Source organism: Amia ocellicauda, chromosome 4, assembly GCF_036373705.1.
Source record: "Amia ocellicauda isolate fAmiCal2 chromosome 4, fAmiCal2.hap1, whole genome shotgun sequence".
NCBI classification, from domain to species: Eukaryota; Metazoa; Chordata; class Actinopteri; order Amiiformes; family Amiidae; genus Amia; species Amia ocellicauda.
The window spans coordinates 46877451-46896104 of record NC_089853.1 but is presented as its reverse complement, the minus strand read 5'-3'; the positions used below and the strand labels follow the sequence as shown (position 1 = coordinate 46896104).

Genomic DNA, 18654 nt, shown 5'->3' with positions numbered 1-18654 from the left:
TCTCAGTATTTCCACCTGTACGTTTGTTATCATGTTTAAATGTACAGGTTTGATTTCAGGTTTGTAGTCCAAAGCCTGTAAGGATTGAGCTATAGCACATAAAAAACAGCCATCACATAATAAAATATTTGTAATCTGTCCATTTGGGCCCATTTTCATCTCTCACAACTCCATACATTCATGAAAATTAAGCACTTCTAAAATCAACCTTCTCATTATTGTCTGTACTGTACTTATATCTAAGTCTGACAAATGTCCAGATTCTTGACTTTGTGATTTTCAAAGATGTTTGCCTTTGAGCCAAATCCACAGGTTCAGAAATGCTTTCCACAGATCCTACATATACAGTGAGGGAAAAAAGTATTTGATCCCCTGCTGATTTTGTACGTTTGCCCACTGACAAAGAAGTGATCAGTCTATAATTTTAATGGTAGGTGTATTTTAACAGTGAGAGACAGAATAACAACACAAAAATCCAGAAAAACGCATTTCAAAAAAGTTATAAATTGATTTGCATGTTAATGAGGGAAATAAGTATTTGATCCCCTATCAATCAGCAAGATTTCTGGCTCCCAGGTGTCTTTTATACAGGTAACGAGCTGAGATTAGGAGCACTCTCTTAAAGGGAGTGCTCCTAATCTCAGCTCGTTACCTGTATAAAAGACATCTGTCCACAGAAGCAATCAATCAATCAGATTCCAAACTCTCCAACATGGCCAAGACCAAAGAGCTGTCCAAGGATGTCAGGGACAAGATTGTAGACCTACACAAGGCTGGAATGGGCTACAAGACCATCGCCAAGCAGCTTGGTGAGAAGGTGACAACAGTTGGTGCGATTATTCGCAAATGGAAGAAACACAAAATGACTGACAGTCTCCCTCGGTCTGGGGCTCCATGCAAGATCTCACCTTGTGGAGTTTCAATGATCATGAGAACGGTGAGGAATCAGCCCAGAACTACACGGGAGGATCTTGTTAATGATCTCAAGGCAGCTGGGACCATAGTCACCAAGAAAACAATTAGTAACACAATAAGCCGTGAAGGACTGAAATCCTGCAGCGCCCGCAAGGTCCCCCTGCTCAAGAAAGCACATGTACAGGCCCATCTGAAGTTTGCCAATGAACATCTGAATGATTCAGAGGAGAACTGGGTGAAAGTGTTGTGGTTAGATGAGACCAAATTTGAGCTCTTTGGCATCAACTCAACTCGCCGTGTTTGGAGGAGGAAGAATGACCCCAAGAACACCATCCCCACCGTCAAACATGGAGGTGGAAACATTATGCTTTGGGGGTGTTTTTCTGCTAAGGGGACAGGACAACTGCACCGCATCAAAGGGACGATTGACGGGGCCATGTACCATCAAATCTTGGGTGAGAACCTCCTTCCCTCAGCCAGGGCATTGAAAATGGGTCGTGGATGGGTATTCCAGCATTACAATGACCCAAAACACACAGCCAAGGCAACAAAGGAGTGGCTCAAGAAGAAGCACATTAAGGTCCTGGAGTGGCCTAGCCAGTCTCCAGACCTTAATCCCATAGAAAATCTGTGGAGGGAGCTGAAGGTTCGAGTTGCCAAACGTCAGCCTCGAAACCTTAATGACTTGGAGAGGATCTGCAAAGAGGAGTAGGACAAAATCCCTCCTGAGATGTGTGCAAACCTGGTGGCCAACTACAAGAAACGTCTGACCTCTGTGATTGCCAACAAGGGTTTTGCCACCAAGTACTAAGTCGAAGGGGTCAAATACTTATTTCCCTCTTTAATATGCAAATCAATTTATAACTTTTTTGAAATGCATTTTTCTGGATTTTTTTGTTGTTATTCTGTCTCTCACTTTTAAAATACACCTACCATTAAAATTATAGACTGATCATTTCTTTGTCAGTGAGTACAAAATCAGCAGGAGATCAAATACTTTTCTCCCTCACTGTAAATAACACAGACCTACAGTAAAATGCGGACTGCAAAATAAGCAGTAATTCTAAGGCTGTTTCCTTATCTCCCTGGCTCTCTGTGCCTTGGCTCTGGTCCTGCAACCTCCCTTATTGCTGTCAAAGTTTCTGGGCTGCTGACTCTGAGATAATACAGCTGGATTCAGTGGCAATACGAATGTGCTGAGAGAATGCCTGTGTTAGCAGTACTGTTACCCATTTTTAGTTCGCTGCTCTTAGTCTGCAGCAAATTGATCACATTCAACACATTCAAAGGGTAATTTTAAAACTATGGCATTGTATTTATTTATCAGTGTATTCCCTCACAGAGCATTCTTCTGTTGAATAACTTAAACAAAGCATCACAAGGTTTCCATATATGGCAACGAATCAACCCAGAGTCTGAAAGCACCAACTAACAGTAGAAAGAAGAGGTTAACAATTCCAGTCAAAGCCTTTGCAGCGCAGTTTTGCCCCCACATCTGTATGTAATTCTGCTTGACCCTATAATTAAGCCAGGACACATATTTTGCACTTTTGCATTCCAGCACAATGCAAAAAAACACCACCCATTTGACATCTCAACTAGATATTCCAGACCTTTGATACAAAAAATCTGAGACAAATCAGCCTTTTAATGATTATTAATTTATTGTCATTGTCTTTGGTTTGTAATATGGTTAACATTCATTACATTTGCTGACAGGCTTGCACATAAGGACTGAAATGTACACACCATTTTAAATGTAGTTGAATAGGTTTCTTGACATGACTTTTGCAACAGTAACTTGATTGTTCACTGTCAACAAGGATAAAAATGCATCTGGGCAGGATGCAGCTCTGGGTTTGTATGTTTAGATTAATGTATGGTTTCCTTTACATGGCATCTTTTTGAGCAACACTGAATGCAATCGTGAGTGTTATCTCTCCATCACAATCCACGTCTACAGTTAAATTCAATTAGTTGCATCTTTTTCTTACAGCAGAAGGCTCTTTTTCATGGGTTCTTGACAGTGGGATGGGTGTACTATAATATTTGAACACTAATTCTCTTAAAAAGAAATTATACAAGAAGCAAAGAAATAATAAAAAACAAAGGAGAGAACATTTGTAATAGTCTGTAGATTTCCTTTATCATTCACATACACATTTGTATATATGCCAAAGCATCTTTAATGTAATTATTGTATTTATGGATAGCTGCCGGAAGGCCGGTGCTGTAGAGACCTTTCTCTAAGGTTAATTGGACAATCCATGAACGATCTTCCTAAAACATCATACAGATGTGGAAATAAAATGATAATCCTATAATAAAACCATTTCACATGATCCACAAAAGGAAGAAATGTTTCACATTTGTTTTACTGTAGCACCCTATATATTCAATGTGCTTTACATGTTTTAGTAAGAATGTAGTGAAGCATGATATAATATAGTATAATATTGTATCATCTATCTGGCACTCTTATGATTCCCTTGCTGTGATATCTGTATCTATAAACAATATAACATTTCTAGTAGGGCATTTCTAACAGCACATACAGCTATCTTATCAGCGAGCCAAGCATTAAAAGACCTTTAGGTTGCCTTTAGTACACGCTGCTGTGTCATGCAGTCTGATAAACTCATCACATCACACGTGTTTGATAAGAGCAGGGAATGTGGTCACAGGGTTTAATTCTTAAGACTTGTACTTTTAAAGGCAAGTTTTGGCTGTAAAAGTGAGAGTGTGTTACAAAGCTTTAGCATTTTTGCCATGCCAATAACCATTGGTACAACTTTATCTTTAGATACATCTTATGTATTATCTTATTTTAATCTAGCCTAAAAGAATAAAAATATAAAACATATTTAAAAAAAATACATTTTTTTGTGCTTCCTGCATCCGACGACATAGGTATTGTATTTGACATCGTAGTGCTCATTGAATTCAAACTATTTGCTGATGATGACGTTTCTGTATCCCTTGACGTCATGCAGTTTAGTGCTGTTAAAATCCACCACCAGCTTTCTGACACCCCCCTGAGTAGGGGTTAAATCTACTTTCATTTTTGCCTCTTGGCCAGGTCCCACTGACTTGATCCTACAAAGAAAGGTAACAGTACAATTACTTTTCTGACCCAGAAAATGTGAAACAGAGTGTACATTAACAATAAAATAAAATTTAAAAATCCCTCTCTTCTGTGGGGTTTAATGCATTTTGTAAGCTTCTATTGTTGATTTCACAATAAAGTTTTGAATCCTCTCCATCTCTATTGAAATGTATCAACTGTGCTATTCACAATCTCGATGGTGACGTGTGGTATGTGAATCAGTGTCACTGTGCTACCCAGGTACTGTCATATACACTGTACTTTATACAAACAAATTCAGTTATTTCATGCCTTAAACCTCAGAATGGGTGGCTCTCAAAAAATAAGAAGAATTAAGTGGATGTTTTTATCCAAAGTGACATACAGAGGCTGAACTGTGTATCATAACTCCTTCGTTTTCTCATCTGGAGGATATGTCAGGATAAAACACGTTGAGCAAGTGGCAGAGACATGTCTTGAAATTGCTCGTTTGTAGTCTCTTATTAGCGAGCAGGTCAATAGTTTGATTAAATCTGGTCTCTAATCTTTGAAACTCCTTCTGGCTCCGCACTACACTCTTAATTAAGTGTTTTTGAACAATTTCTGTGGTTTTCCCAATTGTCATGCTAATCCGATGCCAGCAGTATCAATGCTTGTTTTCATGCTATTACCCCATTTTTTACCATTGCTCATTGTTGATAAAGGTTACATAATCTGAATCAGCCCTTGTTGCTTTACTGTCTGATATGAGTAAGAGGAAGTAAAAAAGTTTCCACTGGCTAGTGCTGACAGGAGAACCCAATACCCTAATTTCATCAGCTCATTAGTCTTCAATGCAGTTCCTGCAGGAGCAAATGTCTGACTGTCACTTCAGTGCCATCAACATGCTTAGTGTTTTAGAATGGAGCTGGATAATCATGTATACATCTGGTGTAATACTACACTAAGCTACACATCTGTGAGTAGTTGATATACTGGATTTGAAACCAAGTCAAAATATTCCTAAATTTAGCAATGTCCATTTGATAAATCCTTGATAAAGCAGGAGGAATCAGTCATTTATATTTTGCAACGTCTACAACAGATGCTTAAAAATATCCCAAAATTCCTTTTGTATGATCCAAGTTTCTATTTCACTTAAAAGCAATCCACTTGCCAGAGTTGCCACTTTGTGGCAATACAATGCATTCTTCCATCAAATTTCTGCCCGAATCCATGTCATAGTTTAAACTGGGGCACTGGAATATGTTTCCACATCCAAGACCAACTATTGGCCTACATTTTGCAAGATGAAATAAATGAGAGGTCTCTAAATCTGGGCCACAAGCACCCAAATACTGCAGGGTTATTTAGGTATTTCTTAATTATGGACATCAAAAAAAGACAGACACCCATCTAAAACAAACTTTTACTTTGCTTCAGTACTCATAGCTAGAGTACTCTAGCTCATAGCTAGAGTAAAAAATTGTCAGCACTGTGGTGGAGCAGGCTTTGGTCCACCACAAGCACCTCAAATTACCAGTAGCAGCTGTCTTTCAGAGTGATTCCACCAAAGTGGACTGGACTCACATATTCATACACATGTAATATGATACACATCTAAATGAAATGTGGAGAGATGAGACCATGGGACACATTTGTACAGAGTGTTATGTCTAGCTATCCCTTAAATGCATCTCCCTTTCAGTATTTGTAGCCTTACGTTTTCTTGATTGTTCGGCCACCGGTGAGGTCTGCTCCCTCCACACAGAACGAGCAGTTGTCCAGGGGCTCTGACAGGGGGTTCTGCAGCGTGATCTCAGCTGCCAGCTTACGGTTCTGCTTTGGTTCACCCAGGATCTGAGGAGAAGCCAATGGATTAGAAGATAGAATGTATAGTCATTGTTATTTTAATGTTACTATTGTTTACTGGTGTCACAAAGCCAATATTTATTGATATCAGTTGGCTGTATTCAGGCCAAAATTGGTGCCGCCTGGCCAAACAAATACGTGAATGTCAGAAAGAATTAAAATAAATAAATAAATAAATTAAATTAAAAAGCACAAGTGCCCTTGCTCTTGTCTTGCCTCACCGCTCTTGTTCGCTATGGCTTCAACTCTTCCAACTTACCTTGATTTTTATCTCCGGATCCTCCAGGACAATGTCTCGCACTACCAACTTAGTATCGTTGGTCTGATATTCAATCAGCAGAGCCACAAGCTTGATCAGATTGTCCTTTGTAATGGCAGAACCATACTTTGAATAATTGAGCCTGAGAGGAACCCGTTTCTCTGAAGAAGAAAAAGAAAAAGAAAAAATGCTTCTGCCATCTGTACGTTGTGTGAAATATGTCTCTTACTGTATGAGATTTTATCTTGTCTGGTTTGGCCAAGTGGAGGTTCTGACTGCACAAACTGTGCCAAATAACATCTGATATAACGTAACATCCACCTTTCCCACAACCTATTAACCTATTATAAATCACACACATAAGCACTAGACACACAAATATCAATGAAATAAGTGTTAAATTTAACAATCAACCCCTCCTCTCTCTGTCTAAAAATGATATGGTCCAGGATCCGCTATAACTGACCTGCAGCAGTCCATATGTGTTGTGTGTTCACACTAGTTAAAAGTAACAAAACTATTTATCACAAACAGAAGTTCATCCTGAGAAACTGGCAGTGTCCTGAAATTTGTGGGTAACTGAATAATTTTTTAACACTGATAATTCTCTGCACAGGATGACATTGATACACAAAGATAAGAGGCATAGGAATTTTTGCAAATGCTGCTCTGTGATTGGCTCGTTTCTCATATGTGATTTATAATTTACATTCTATTATGTAAAGCATATTACTGCTCGCATGAATTGTAATTTTCAAAACAACCACAAGGTTTCCCAGTTAGATTACTGGGATTTTTTTTTTAGAAATCCAAGCCCAAATTGAACTCCTTGTGAATGGGTATTGGATGTGAGCTGTCCTGACAGAAAATGTTGCAAGTTACCTTTTTGTTAGTGAATTGGCAATACGCCAAAGTGTCTTCTTCCATAAGACGGTTTGGAAAAGCTTTTGGAAGCCACCAGTTGTTGGTAGACATAACAAGTAACAATTTAAAATATATTAAAAATAGGACAAGGGAAGAATATCTAGCTTTACAGGAAACAAGCTTTACAACTACTCACCTTCATCAGGGGAGAGCTGCAGGTTGAGCAAGTCCTTCTTGCCACACTCAGCTCCAAAAGTAGTACCATTGTAGTAGGCACCCCTACTGGAAAACAGCAGGCGGCACAGCTTGGGCTTGTCCGTGTTGTTGGTGATGGCAGCAAAGACGTCGAAATCGCAACCCTTTTTCATGTTGGGAGAAACCTTGATCTTGAGGTCCAGGCCTGGCTCCTGGGGTTCGTCCAGCAGCTTGTTCTGGTGGTTGGCCTTCATGAACACCTGTCTCTCTTCCTTTGAGCCTGCAAGTATTCACAGTCTCTCAGCCACCAACTTAAGTGACTCGAGCACTTTGTTTACCATAAAAGCAAATGGAAGGAACAGCACTGCAATCCTAGCATAAGTGACTGAGGTAGTCTTAAGGCTAATATGAAATAATATAGGATAACAATTTAATATTGGTGTGCATGATGGTTTTAGAGACATGCATATTCCATATATGTCCATGCATATTTTAAGCTTGATCTCTAGGTTTCTGATAGTGTGAATTACAGTTTGAATTATACCTGAAACAGCCACAAACAGTCCAGGGAAATTGTCACCACTGGAAAATGTAGAGTTGATCCCAGTCTCCTATTAATTTATCAAAATATTTAAAGTATTTTATTCCTAATTGACTGACAAACTATAGCTGAGACCAACCACTGTGCAATACAAATCCACTCTATCTACAGAAGCATTAATACTTTGATTGCATTACATTCTGAAATATCAGAATTTGGCTTTGGTCCACCAACCTTCAGGGTACTTGTACAGGTGGGTGATGTCTTCCCTTTTGTCACTGCCCACACTTTTCGTGCTGATTTTCACTCCGACCTGACTGTGGTCCTTCACCTTGTCTTGGGTGCCATCTTTGCGCTTTATATAGGTGACCACATCTGCATTTACCTCCGCGAAAACGAAGGGCACATCATACTTCAATTTGAGCTCACCCTCCTTGATGGCTTTTAGGGGAACAGGTCCACAACAGTAGACTCCTGTGGGAAAAGGGGAAGTTTAAGTGAGTGCCACAGTGACACTAACAGGATGTTACATACTAAGCATGTTTAACGATCTCAGTTATTTGCAAACATATTGACCATATGCCATCTTCTTCGAACATGAAGGTGAAAAAGTATTACCTTCACTTTTCTCCTGAGGAGTGGGGTCACTGGCTTGCCACCCATCGAAGCCTGCTTTAAGATCAGGACGATTCATCCAGCTCTCAACCCAACAATGGTAGTTCCTGCAATGGAAGAGGGGTCTAATGGTTCTTCCTTGAAAGAGGACAATCATTTCTTGGCACAATTTCTTGAATGGCAATGCCAAATTATATTTGTTATAAACAATCAAAACTTTACTTTGGATGTTTCAAGCAAATATCATAATTGTTTTTATGTAAGTAGCAGAAGCAGTTTGTTTTTCATCTTTCTACTTTGTTATAGAAACAAAGAGTATTATAACAGAAGAACAGTTCATAGTAATTGAATAGTAGCTTTTTGGGGGGATTTATTTATCTTGTATTACAGTATTTACTTTCAGTGTCCTTACCATATCATATCGCCGGAGTTTTTTTGTGATTGGCCATTTTCATCATAGTAGCGCTCGATGACCAGGTTGGCATTTGTGTCATGAGCAGACAGGAAATTGGTGACCACTCGAGTAGGGATTCCTAGAGCTCGCAACACTGGAGAACACAAGGTTTTAGAAATGAGGTTCTGAAAGTTTGGTTCTGAACATTTAAAGAAGTAAAATATATTCACATATTTGTTTTTATTTGTTTGGCCAGGCAGCACCAATTTTGGCCTGATTAATAATAGTATTCCTAGCTGGTTAGTACTCTGATGACATTCAGCATCCTCCACTCCAAACACAAAAACCCACCACTGGTGATACACAGAACACCTAATAATTGATTATAATAATTATAATTATAATTCATAATTCATATCAAACAGAGCTCCCAATTCATTTGAGAAGGGAAGGCATAGAGCACAGGTAGTGTAATGTAGTCAAGAGATCCCTGGTAGAATCTAGTCTGTGCCATAAGCTGCATTCAATAAGCAAAACATCAGTTAACAGTCTGATAAGCTGTCCCTCATTGGTAGGGGAGAGGTGAAAGGTCACAGAATAATGTATTTACAAATAATAGGGGACTGCTACATCTGAAACATCCAAGGATCAGTGCTCTCAAAGTCATTTAAAACTGTTTTAGGTCTCCATTAATATTCCATGATTTCATATGACAGTTCGTACCATTTTCTCTCTGTAATTTCTGTTCAGTAAGAGCTAGCTTGCTTTACAAGACAGTGCTGCTTACTGAATGACTTACTAAAAGGGAGTCAGAGGTTTAAATGGCCAGGGACTCAACTGATAGTATTGATAGGCTTGGGTGCATTCAAGATTAGACAGACATCCGTGGAGAGTTGATTACCTGTGCAGGCAACAGCAGCAAACACCCAACACTGTCCATAGCGAACAGGCTGGCAGGACTTGGAGTCCCAGCAGTGCAAAATATCCACGCTGCCAGTCCAGCTACTGGGACTTACACCATCAGCATAGTCATCTTGCCATCTGCCAAAAAGGACCCCCTTGTCATCATTGCAGTTTATCTGGGACGATATAAAAATTAAGAGTCATTTGATTTTCCAATACACTTTTGACCCCTTTTCTCATCCCACTTTGACAGACATGGCAGATTCAGACTTACAGGTGAAATATCATGATTGTCATAATTGAATTGCGAAGACATTAGCATGGATTTGGGACATATTCTGTAATCATAATATTTCTATTTGCATTACCACTAATTATCTCTATGTGCTAGAATATGCTCAGAACTGGTTTAGATTACGTGGTATTTAACAGATATAGTAAAGCACTGCTCACCATTGCACTCACCACCCTAGTCACATACACAGGGTTCCTCCTGCCTGAGCAGTCCATCTCTGGTTTCCTTAAGAATTTGGGGTTCGTGTCCAAAATGCGCAAACAGATGTCCAGTATCCGAGGTGCAAACTTAAGAAGATGAGAAAAAGACACAGGGTTCACACAAGCCCCCCAGAATACATTCTAAACCCAACCCACCCATATGTGTTTTACATGTCAGTTCACTGAAAGACTCCCACACTCTCGACACACAAAGCAATGGGTTAAGTTTTGGAATCTGCTAATGTTTCTTGGTTTAAAATGGGTGTTTAAAATAATCAATGTACTCTCTGGATGACAAGGCGAACAGAACACTTTGGAACGGAATCTGTAAGCTTCCACTTTCAAGTTGATGTTCTGAGATTTGAAACGGGTTTGACTGCAGTGGTGGTACCTGTCCAAAGTTCCATGCATCTGAGACAGGATATTTATGATTGCCTCGGAAAATGATACCGTCCTGGGCCAGAATATATTCATTCAGCTTCTCAGTTTCCGGCATGTACACAGCATCCGCTGAAAAAACAAGTCATACATAGCGGTCACTCAAGCCATTATTCTTTCATGGATGGAGTTTACAAAGACACAGTACAATGTCACACCAGAACATTCAAAGAGTTATACAGAAAGTTAGAGTGGGTACTGCTCTGGTTGTCATTTCAACTGTCAGTAATGTCCCTATAATTGTATTGGATTAGTCAGATAAGACTCACTCACCAGGGCACCAGGGGTTAAAGAGCAGTACAAACTCCCCTACATTGATGGTCCTATAATCCTGGGTCATGGTTAGGGAGTATTTGCCAATGGGGGCATCAGGTGGGGAGCAAATGGACAATTCCACTTCATTTCCTGAATGGCAGGATGCTGCAACACTCCAGCGACTGTAGTCAATGGCGTCCTGCAGATGGAAGATGGCCTTGGTGCCATTGGCCTCAGATCCACAAGGCCCTGAAAACGCACAAAAGGCATGGAGATGGAGCGGTTAGAATGCTCCTCTGGGTTGACGTCACTTGTATTCCGAAGGCTAATTGACACAGGAAGTTACTGAAGGCCTGAATAATGACACCACCTGGATCCAATATCAGGATCTCTAGTACTTTTAGAAATGGAAGGACACTTTATTTCCCCCTAGAAATAAAAAGTTAAGTCTACTATTCTAAGGCCCAGAGATACATGCTTAAATCACCATTTTTTGGAGGTGAGGGAAACTAGCAGTATACAATGCATGAAAAAAGGTAAGGGAGATTACATGCATCATAGAGAAGCACTGATTTGTATTTGTTTTAATTATGAAGTATGGAGAAGACCAATTATGGATTCCTCTCTGATAATATGCATTATTGTATATAGTAGACTTCAGTTTTAAGTTCAGTTATGAGTGTTCATGAAAGGTTCATGGCTCAAGACACGTTTTGGATTTCCGGAATGTGATTGTACAATAACATGCTTTTTTAGCCAAAATCCAATAAATCAATCTGGCAAAGCATACCATGCCAATGTTCGTGGAAGGTATAAACCCTTAATCACGTAGTTTTCATAAGCAGTCATTATTTTGGTAGCATTGCCTATTACCATTTACCATTAGCTGAATTAGTTGGATCTGGGATACTCATTTACAGTAAAAGAGTGCATTTGGTATCATGCAACAACTTAAGATTGCATGCTTAATTTTGTGGCCATAGTAATTAGCCAGAAAAAACAAGGACAGCCACAGGAATTCCACTGATTGCTAGGCAATAACCCTTTGCACTTCCACTTCATGTATTGTTTTCTGATGAAAGGGTTATTTTCATTGTGTTCTCTGTGAGCCTACAGAGGAAGTTCATCTGCCAGTTCACATTTGTACAGTATGTTCCATGGTGACTGTGTGAGACAGTGTCCTGTTTCCCAATCATGTGCATGTGTATGCAGGCAGGCGTTTATAACCATGGGATATCGATGGGGAGGTGAGAACATGGAAAAGATCATGGAATTTGTTTGGTTAATGTAAACCGTGGGAAGTACATTTCATTAATTTCCCTGGGGGGGTTTAAGTAAATAATAAATTTTCATTCATTTTTATTTTTAATCTGATTTTCCAGAAGCTACAATCAGGGTCATCCTTATAATCTACAAAGATCACACACTGCAAACAGCTGAACTAAGGGTTTTAAGTGGGGGTCTTTACATCCCTCTCACTGACAATATTTTGGATGGCCAGGCAAACATCAGGGCAATGGAGCCCATTCTGGGGCATACAGGTCATTCCACCTTATCCTAATTTGGCCAATTAAGCAACATTACCAAGTTTTGAAGGTGCTGATATTTAACACAGAATACCCTTCTGAATAAACAGTATGCGTACGCCTTGAATTGGCCATTTACAAAGTTGTCATACATCTGTGCATAAACAGATTAACACAGACCACAGATCTGCTGGATTGCCACAGTCAACAGTCAACCTGTTCTCATAAGTTCCCACTTATGTTCCTGTATCATTGTTGATTTTGTGTTTTATTATTTCTATCTGCTTCCAGTGCAGTGGTGTGTACCTGTCTCAGTGGTGAGGCTGAAGCTGTGCACTCCTGCCTGGAAGTGCCCCGAGCGAAGGTGCATAGTGATGGTGAATGGCTGGCCTCTCCGCACAATCAAACGATCAGTTCCATTCAGGTCAGTCCGGTGATCGGCATTATTAAAGTCGCATGCCAAACTGAACCTGGCAATGTCAAGTGCTGAGAGAGAGAGAGAGAGAGAGAGAGAGAGAGAGAGAGAGAGAGAGAGAGAGAGAGAGAGAGAGAGAGATTTACAGAGTTTAAAAAACAAAACAAAAAAATGAAATGAAGAACTGTGGTTATAGAGTCATCTGAGTCAAATAGTCATATCTTGGATTTAGCAACAACCCACTATTCTGGCCCTGGCTGCCTGTCTATTTAATTATTCCAAACCATAAATCATCAGACACAATTGGAAGAAATAGTTAAAAAAGAAAAGGCCACATGATTAGGTTAGCAGTATTGTCTCCAAACATTGCATAAGCTAGTAATTTAGCTGTTATATATCATCCAGGTATCCATTCTCCCCAAATTTAGACTTCCAAGTTCCTGAAACTGAATAATCGACATACACTGATTGCATGGTTTGGCCCTGCTCTATTGCAAAGTGTTTCCCTTCAGTCTGGTTCTAGCAAATAGACAAAAGATTACTTTAATTCCACTGATGTCTGAGTCTATAATGGGGCTGGAATTTAAACCAAAGATAGCCTAACCCTTTCTTTAACTATATAGCCCTGTTTCGTGTTATTAGGAGACTGTACTTTTCCAAGCTGCAGGTCAGTTCAGTTGTTCCTGAAGTAGTGAACTTAAGAAAACAGACAACTCCCATCTGGAGCACAGGGAATTCCTTTCACGTTTCTTACCCTTCTGAATAAACAGTATGCGTATGCCTTGAATTGGCCATTTAAAAAGTTGTCATACATCTGTGCGTAAGCAGATACAATAAGCCTATAATAATTATTTCTAATTATAGTCATTCCCTCTTTCATTCTGAGCTCTATTTAGCTTCTAGAAAAATGTGGATTAACCTTGTCATTTGTTTTTGATTTGAGATAAATCTGCACTAGTGACATTCCAGCTCTAAAGAAATAATCATTTAGTGTGAATTTTGATGGCAGTTGTGAAGCACCCCACCCCCCAAAACCAATGTGTTGCGGTTTTATTGTGTGAGCGCTCTATAGCAACTTTGCAAAATCAAAGTATTATTGATTGATTGTACATGTTTGACCAGATGAGTCATGGATGACATAAACAAGAAGGCTTTGTTGTAGCTTTCAAGAAGATCCTGGTGTTAAAGACAGGGAGGTAATATTAGTTAAACTCTCAGCCTCTATGCAATAGCAGTCTGTTTCACTCCTCCGGTGGTTTTAGGATCATTAGGCAGACTTTATTTACCTGGTCAGTGGCTCTGTTACACAGAACCTGGTCTGGATGGTTAACTCCTGGCTGATGTGTGCATTTTGGGTGGGTTTTGGTTTTTCAGCCTCTCAGCCCAGGCTGTGAATGGACACTTATGTTTTTTCTTTTTTTTTCTTCGTATTTTCACAGCCAAGAAAATCGGGCACTTTTAAAGCAGTAATGGAAAACTATATTTATGGAGAGAGCATTTTGGTCCAAACTTGCATTTTAGACAGCATTGGCAAGTCCTTACCCAGCTAACAAGCTAGCATTTTGTTTTCTCCATCAAAGTGAGGTACACAATTTACCTCTTTGTACCGAAACCAAATCTTGTCTTTGAGAGGTTTTGTATGCTGTGTCTGTAAATGCAGCACAAGTAAGCAGGTCAATATTCTGGCTTAAGCTGTACCATAAATCAGACATGCCAAATTTCAACTCATGTACATAGGTTTGTTTGGTTTCTCTGACAAATAATCAGTTCCACATGCATGTAATTAGTCCCCTTCCTTGCATTAAAAATTGTCCCGGGGGGTTTCTGAAACTTTGATTTCTATGCATACTTTAAATACATGCATAACTATACATGTTATAAACAATTTGTACTGTAGATGGCGTAAAGACAGGTATGTTTGATTTGGATGGATCACAGCACAGCATGATCTAAAATGTACAACATTTCACACACTGCGACCCCAGCATTTTTAAAACATTAATAATAATAAACCGCAATACAATACAACATCAAAATCGGATCTAAATGAATGCAAAATGAACACCAAACTTTTTTCGGGGGGCAGGTATAATCTTTGCAAGCATATGTGTTTTAAACCAAAGCATTTTACTTTAAATAAAACATTTTATCCAGATTACAACGGACTGTAGTTCACACCTGAGAATTGATACATTTCCCTTAGCATTTAAGGCGTCTAAAGTACAGCTCAGAATAATTGCAGCTGCTTGTGTTATTTTCCATAGCTAAGAAAAGCCTGTAGTGCCCACGATTACAACAGACCTTTCAAAACACTGGCATCTGAAATATTTCTGGCTCAGCATGCAAGAAAGCCTAGTCTATATCTGCCAGCTTTTAAACTCTTGCGTTACATCAGCAATGTTTTGTATCTGATAGTGAAGCAACCTAAAGTATATCAAATAATAACAAATGCACGTTCTCTTTGGATACTTAGTTTTCTTATACTATTTAAGCCGTTATTATGTTATAGACAATTGACACATAACAATGTATACATAACAAAACTAAAGCAGTTGTAATAATGGGTGCATTTAAATGTGTCACACATTGTTAAAGGTACCCACGATACCTATGAGTTTCAAAATATATTATTATTATCATGATTTTACATAGTTAGTCAACGTAGCCTTAGGGTTGTATATATACTCAGTCTACCTTAGAAACATGTTAGAAATGTTAGAAACATTAAGCTGTCAACTTACATAGTTACATAGTTTACTATATGGCATTATTCATGTATGAATTTATTTACCAAACCTCACAGGCAGTAGTTTACTGTATTCAAATAAAATCATTTTGTATTTGGATTACTTTAAAAAATATATTTTTGTTGTGGATAATAATAGCATCCACCAAAACAACTATTAAATTAGTTGTAATAAAAAGCTATCAAGAAAAAAAATCTCTCCCAACGAAGTTCAAAACTTTAGGAGAACGGACACGTTGAGCTTAATTTAGGACTTTTAAATCAATTAAACTTAATTAAATAATCGTGAACATTACTTGTGCACACAGCCTGTACTGCATATTGCAAATACTTTGCAGGTAATTGAGTGCACGCAGCTATTAAATAAAGCCAATGTCTCCCTTGAATATATTTTATATTATCTTTAAATATTCTGTCGATTTCCATTTCCCTTCAATTCACATCAGCAACATTTCCCCAAGTTTGCGCTTAATTCTGTAGAAACCCGGTGAATCTGAATTCTATCACTACTGTTCTGTAACTTAATCCAAGGAAGTTATTGCTGTTGAGTTGTTTCTCTATAAAATGTGATTAAAAGTGAAAGACTTACCTGATGCCATTGTTTGATGAAGTGAAGTGTTTGTGCTGATTCTGGTTCTGCTAAGTAGCCAAGGCTCTGTGGACTGAGGCAGCAGAGTCCGTTATATACATACGTGTGTCTGCAAACGCGCGTCACTGAGACACGAATTCCTTTTTTTTTATGCAACACAGGCAAACCAAACATCCTGTATACCACTCCCACATCTTTATTTATATATATATATATATATATATATATATATATATATATATATATATATATATATATTATTATTATTATTTCTGAAGTTCTTGGAAACGAAAAGTGCGTCATATTCAGGCGAATAAAAATGTTTTGTTTCATTTGGTCAGTGCAATAGCGTTTTAATGAGAAATACCACCGAGTCCCTCAGTGACACAATACACACGTTCATTGCAATAGCCTAATACATACATTGTACGTGTACATAGGCTATAACATTTGAAATGTACACTCAGTTTGTAGAGAATAGAATAGACCAATTTTCTCTACACGGACAATAAGTTATATCAACACAAGTCGTAACATAGCGCATCTCAGTTTTCACATTTAATCTACATAAATTGTTAATGTACTTTTAAAGACAACTGTAGTTGACAGCATTTAATCAAATGCGATAATGGCATTATCTGTCACTTAATTGGTGATCAGCTTATATATATATATACAGTACTTTGTGAAAGTTTTAGGTGTGAAAAAATACTGTAAAGTAAGAATGCTTTCACAAATAGACATGTTAATAGATTATATTTATCAATTAACTAAATGCAAAGTGAGTGAACAGAAGAAAAATCTACATAAAATCAATATTTGGTGTGACCACCGTTTGCCTTCAATTCTTACACTTGCACACAGTTCTTGAAGGAACTTGGCAGGTAGGTTGGTCCAAACATCTTGGAGAACTAACCACAGTTCTTCTGTGGATTTAGACAGCCTCATTTGTTTCTCTCTCTTCATGTAACCCCAGACACTCAGTGATGTTGAGATCAGGGCTCTGTGGGGCCATCACTTCCATGACTCCTTGTACTTCTTTATGCTGAAGATAGTTCTTAATGACTTTCGCTATATGTTTGGGGTCATTGTCATGCTGCAGAATACATTTGGGGCCAATCAGATGCCTCTCTGATGGTACTGCATGATGGATAAGTATCTGCCTGTACTTCTCAGCATTGAGGAGACCATTCATTCTGACCAAATCCCCAACTCCATTTGCAGAAATGCAGCCCCAAACTTGCAAGTAACCTCCACCATGCTTCACTGTTGCCTGCAGACACTCATTAGTTTACCGCTCTCCAGCCCTTTGGTGAACAAACTGCCTTCTGCTATAGCCAAATATTTCAAATTTTGACTCATCAGTCCAGAGCACCTGCTGCCATTTTTCTGCAGCCCAGTTCCTGTGTTTTCATGTATAGTTGAGTCGCTTGGCCTTGTTGCCATGTCGGAGGTATGGCTTTTTGGCCACAAGACTTCCATGAAGGCCACTTCTGACCAGACTTCTTCAGACAGTAGATGGGTGTACCACTGTTTTCTGTCAATTCTGAGCTGATGGCACTGCTGGACATCTTCTGAATGGAATTAAGCATGATGTGTCTTTCATCTGCTGCAGTAAGTTTCCTTGGCCAACCACTGCGTCTACAGTCCTCAACGTTGCCCATTTCTTTGTGCTTCATCAAAAGAGCTTGGACAGCACATCTGGAAATCCCTGTCTGCCTTGAAATTTCTGCCTGGGAGAGACCTTGCTGATGCAGTATAACTACCTTGTGTCTTGTTGCTGTGCTCAGTCTTACCATGGTGTATGACTTTTGACAGTAAACTGTCTCCAGCAACCTCACCTTCTGTTCACTCACTTTTAATTTACTTAATTGATTAATATAATCTATATCATTTTGATAGCATTCTTACTTTACAGCATTTTTTCACACCTGCCTAAAAATTGCACAGTACTATATATATATATATATATATATATATATATATATATACACACACAGATCAGCCATAACATTATGACCACCTGCCTAGTATTGTGTAGGTCCCCCTTTTGCTGCCAAAACAGCCCTGACCTGTCAAGGCATGGACTCCACTAGACCTCTGAAGGTGTACTGTGGTATCTGGCACCAAGACATTAGCAGCAGATCCTTTAAGTCCTGTAAATTGCGAGGTGGGGCCTCCATGGATCGGACTTGTTTGTCCAGCACATCCCACAGATGCTCAATTGGATTGAGATCTGTGGAATTTGGAGGCCAAGTCAACACCTTGAACTCGTTGTTGTGTTCCTCAGACCATTCCTGAACCATTTTTGCTTTGTGGCAAGGCACATTATACCATGCCATCAGGGAATACCGTGTCCATGAAAGGGTTACATGGTCTGCAACAATGCTTAGGTAGGTGGTACGTGTCAAAGTAACATCCACATGAATGGCAGGACCCAAGGTTTCCCAGCAGAACATTGCCCAAAGCATCACACTGCCTCCGCCGGCTTGCCTTCTTCCCATAGTGCATCCTAGTGCTATGTGTTCTCCAGGTAAGCGATGTACATGCACCCAGCAGCCATCCACG

General features: G+C 39.1%; 1 protein-coding gene across 1 annotated transcript; it reads right to left on the bottom strand.

Moving 5' to 3' along the window:
• Positions 1 to 2556: 2556 nt before the first annotated feature.
• On the bottom strand, positions 2557 to 16200 carry tgm2b (transglutaminase 2b). Its single transcript, XM_066702613.1, has 13 exons — positions 16087 to 16200; positions 12643 to 12822; positions 10829 to 11059; positions 10509 to 10627; positions 10076 to 10204; positions 9621 to 9798; positions 8738 to 8873; positions 8329 to 8432; positions 7945 to 8184; positions 7171 to 7449; positions 6111 to 6271; positions 5703 to 5839; positions 2557 to 4011 (listed from the first exon to the last, which is right to left on the bottom strand). The coding sequence occupies exons 1-13, from the start codon at positions 16094 to 16096 to the stop codon at positions 3864 to 3866; spliced, it is 2052 nt and encodes a 683-aa protein (XP_066558710.1). The 5' UTR covers positions 16097 to 16200; the 3' UTR covers positions 2557 to 3863.
• Between the last annotated feature and the right edge of the window lie 2454 nt (positions 16201 to 18654).

Coding starts and splice junctions, on each gene's coding strand:
- tgm2b (XM_066702613.1), bottom strand. Junction 11,060..12,642: donor CAGCCTCACCACTGAGACAG/GTACACACCACT, acceptor GTGCGTTTTCAG/GGCCTTGTGGATCTGAGGCC. Junction 8,185..8,328: donor TCCTCAGGAGAAAAGTGAAG/GTAATACTTTTT, acceptor CTTTTCCCACAG/GAGTCTACTGTTGTGGACCT.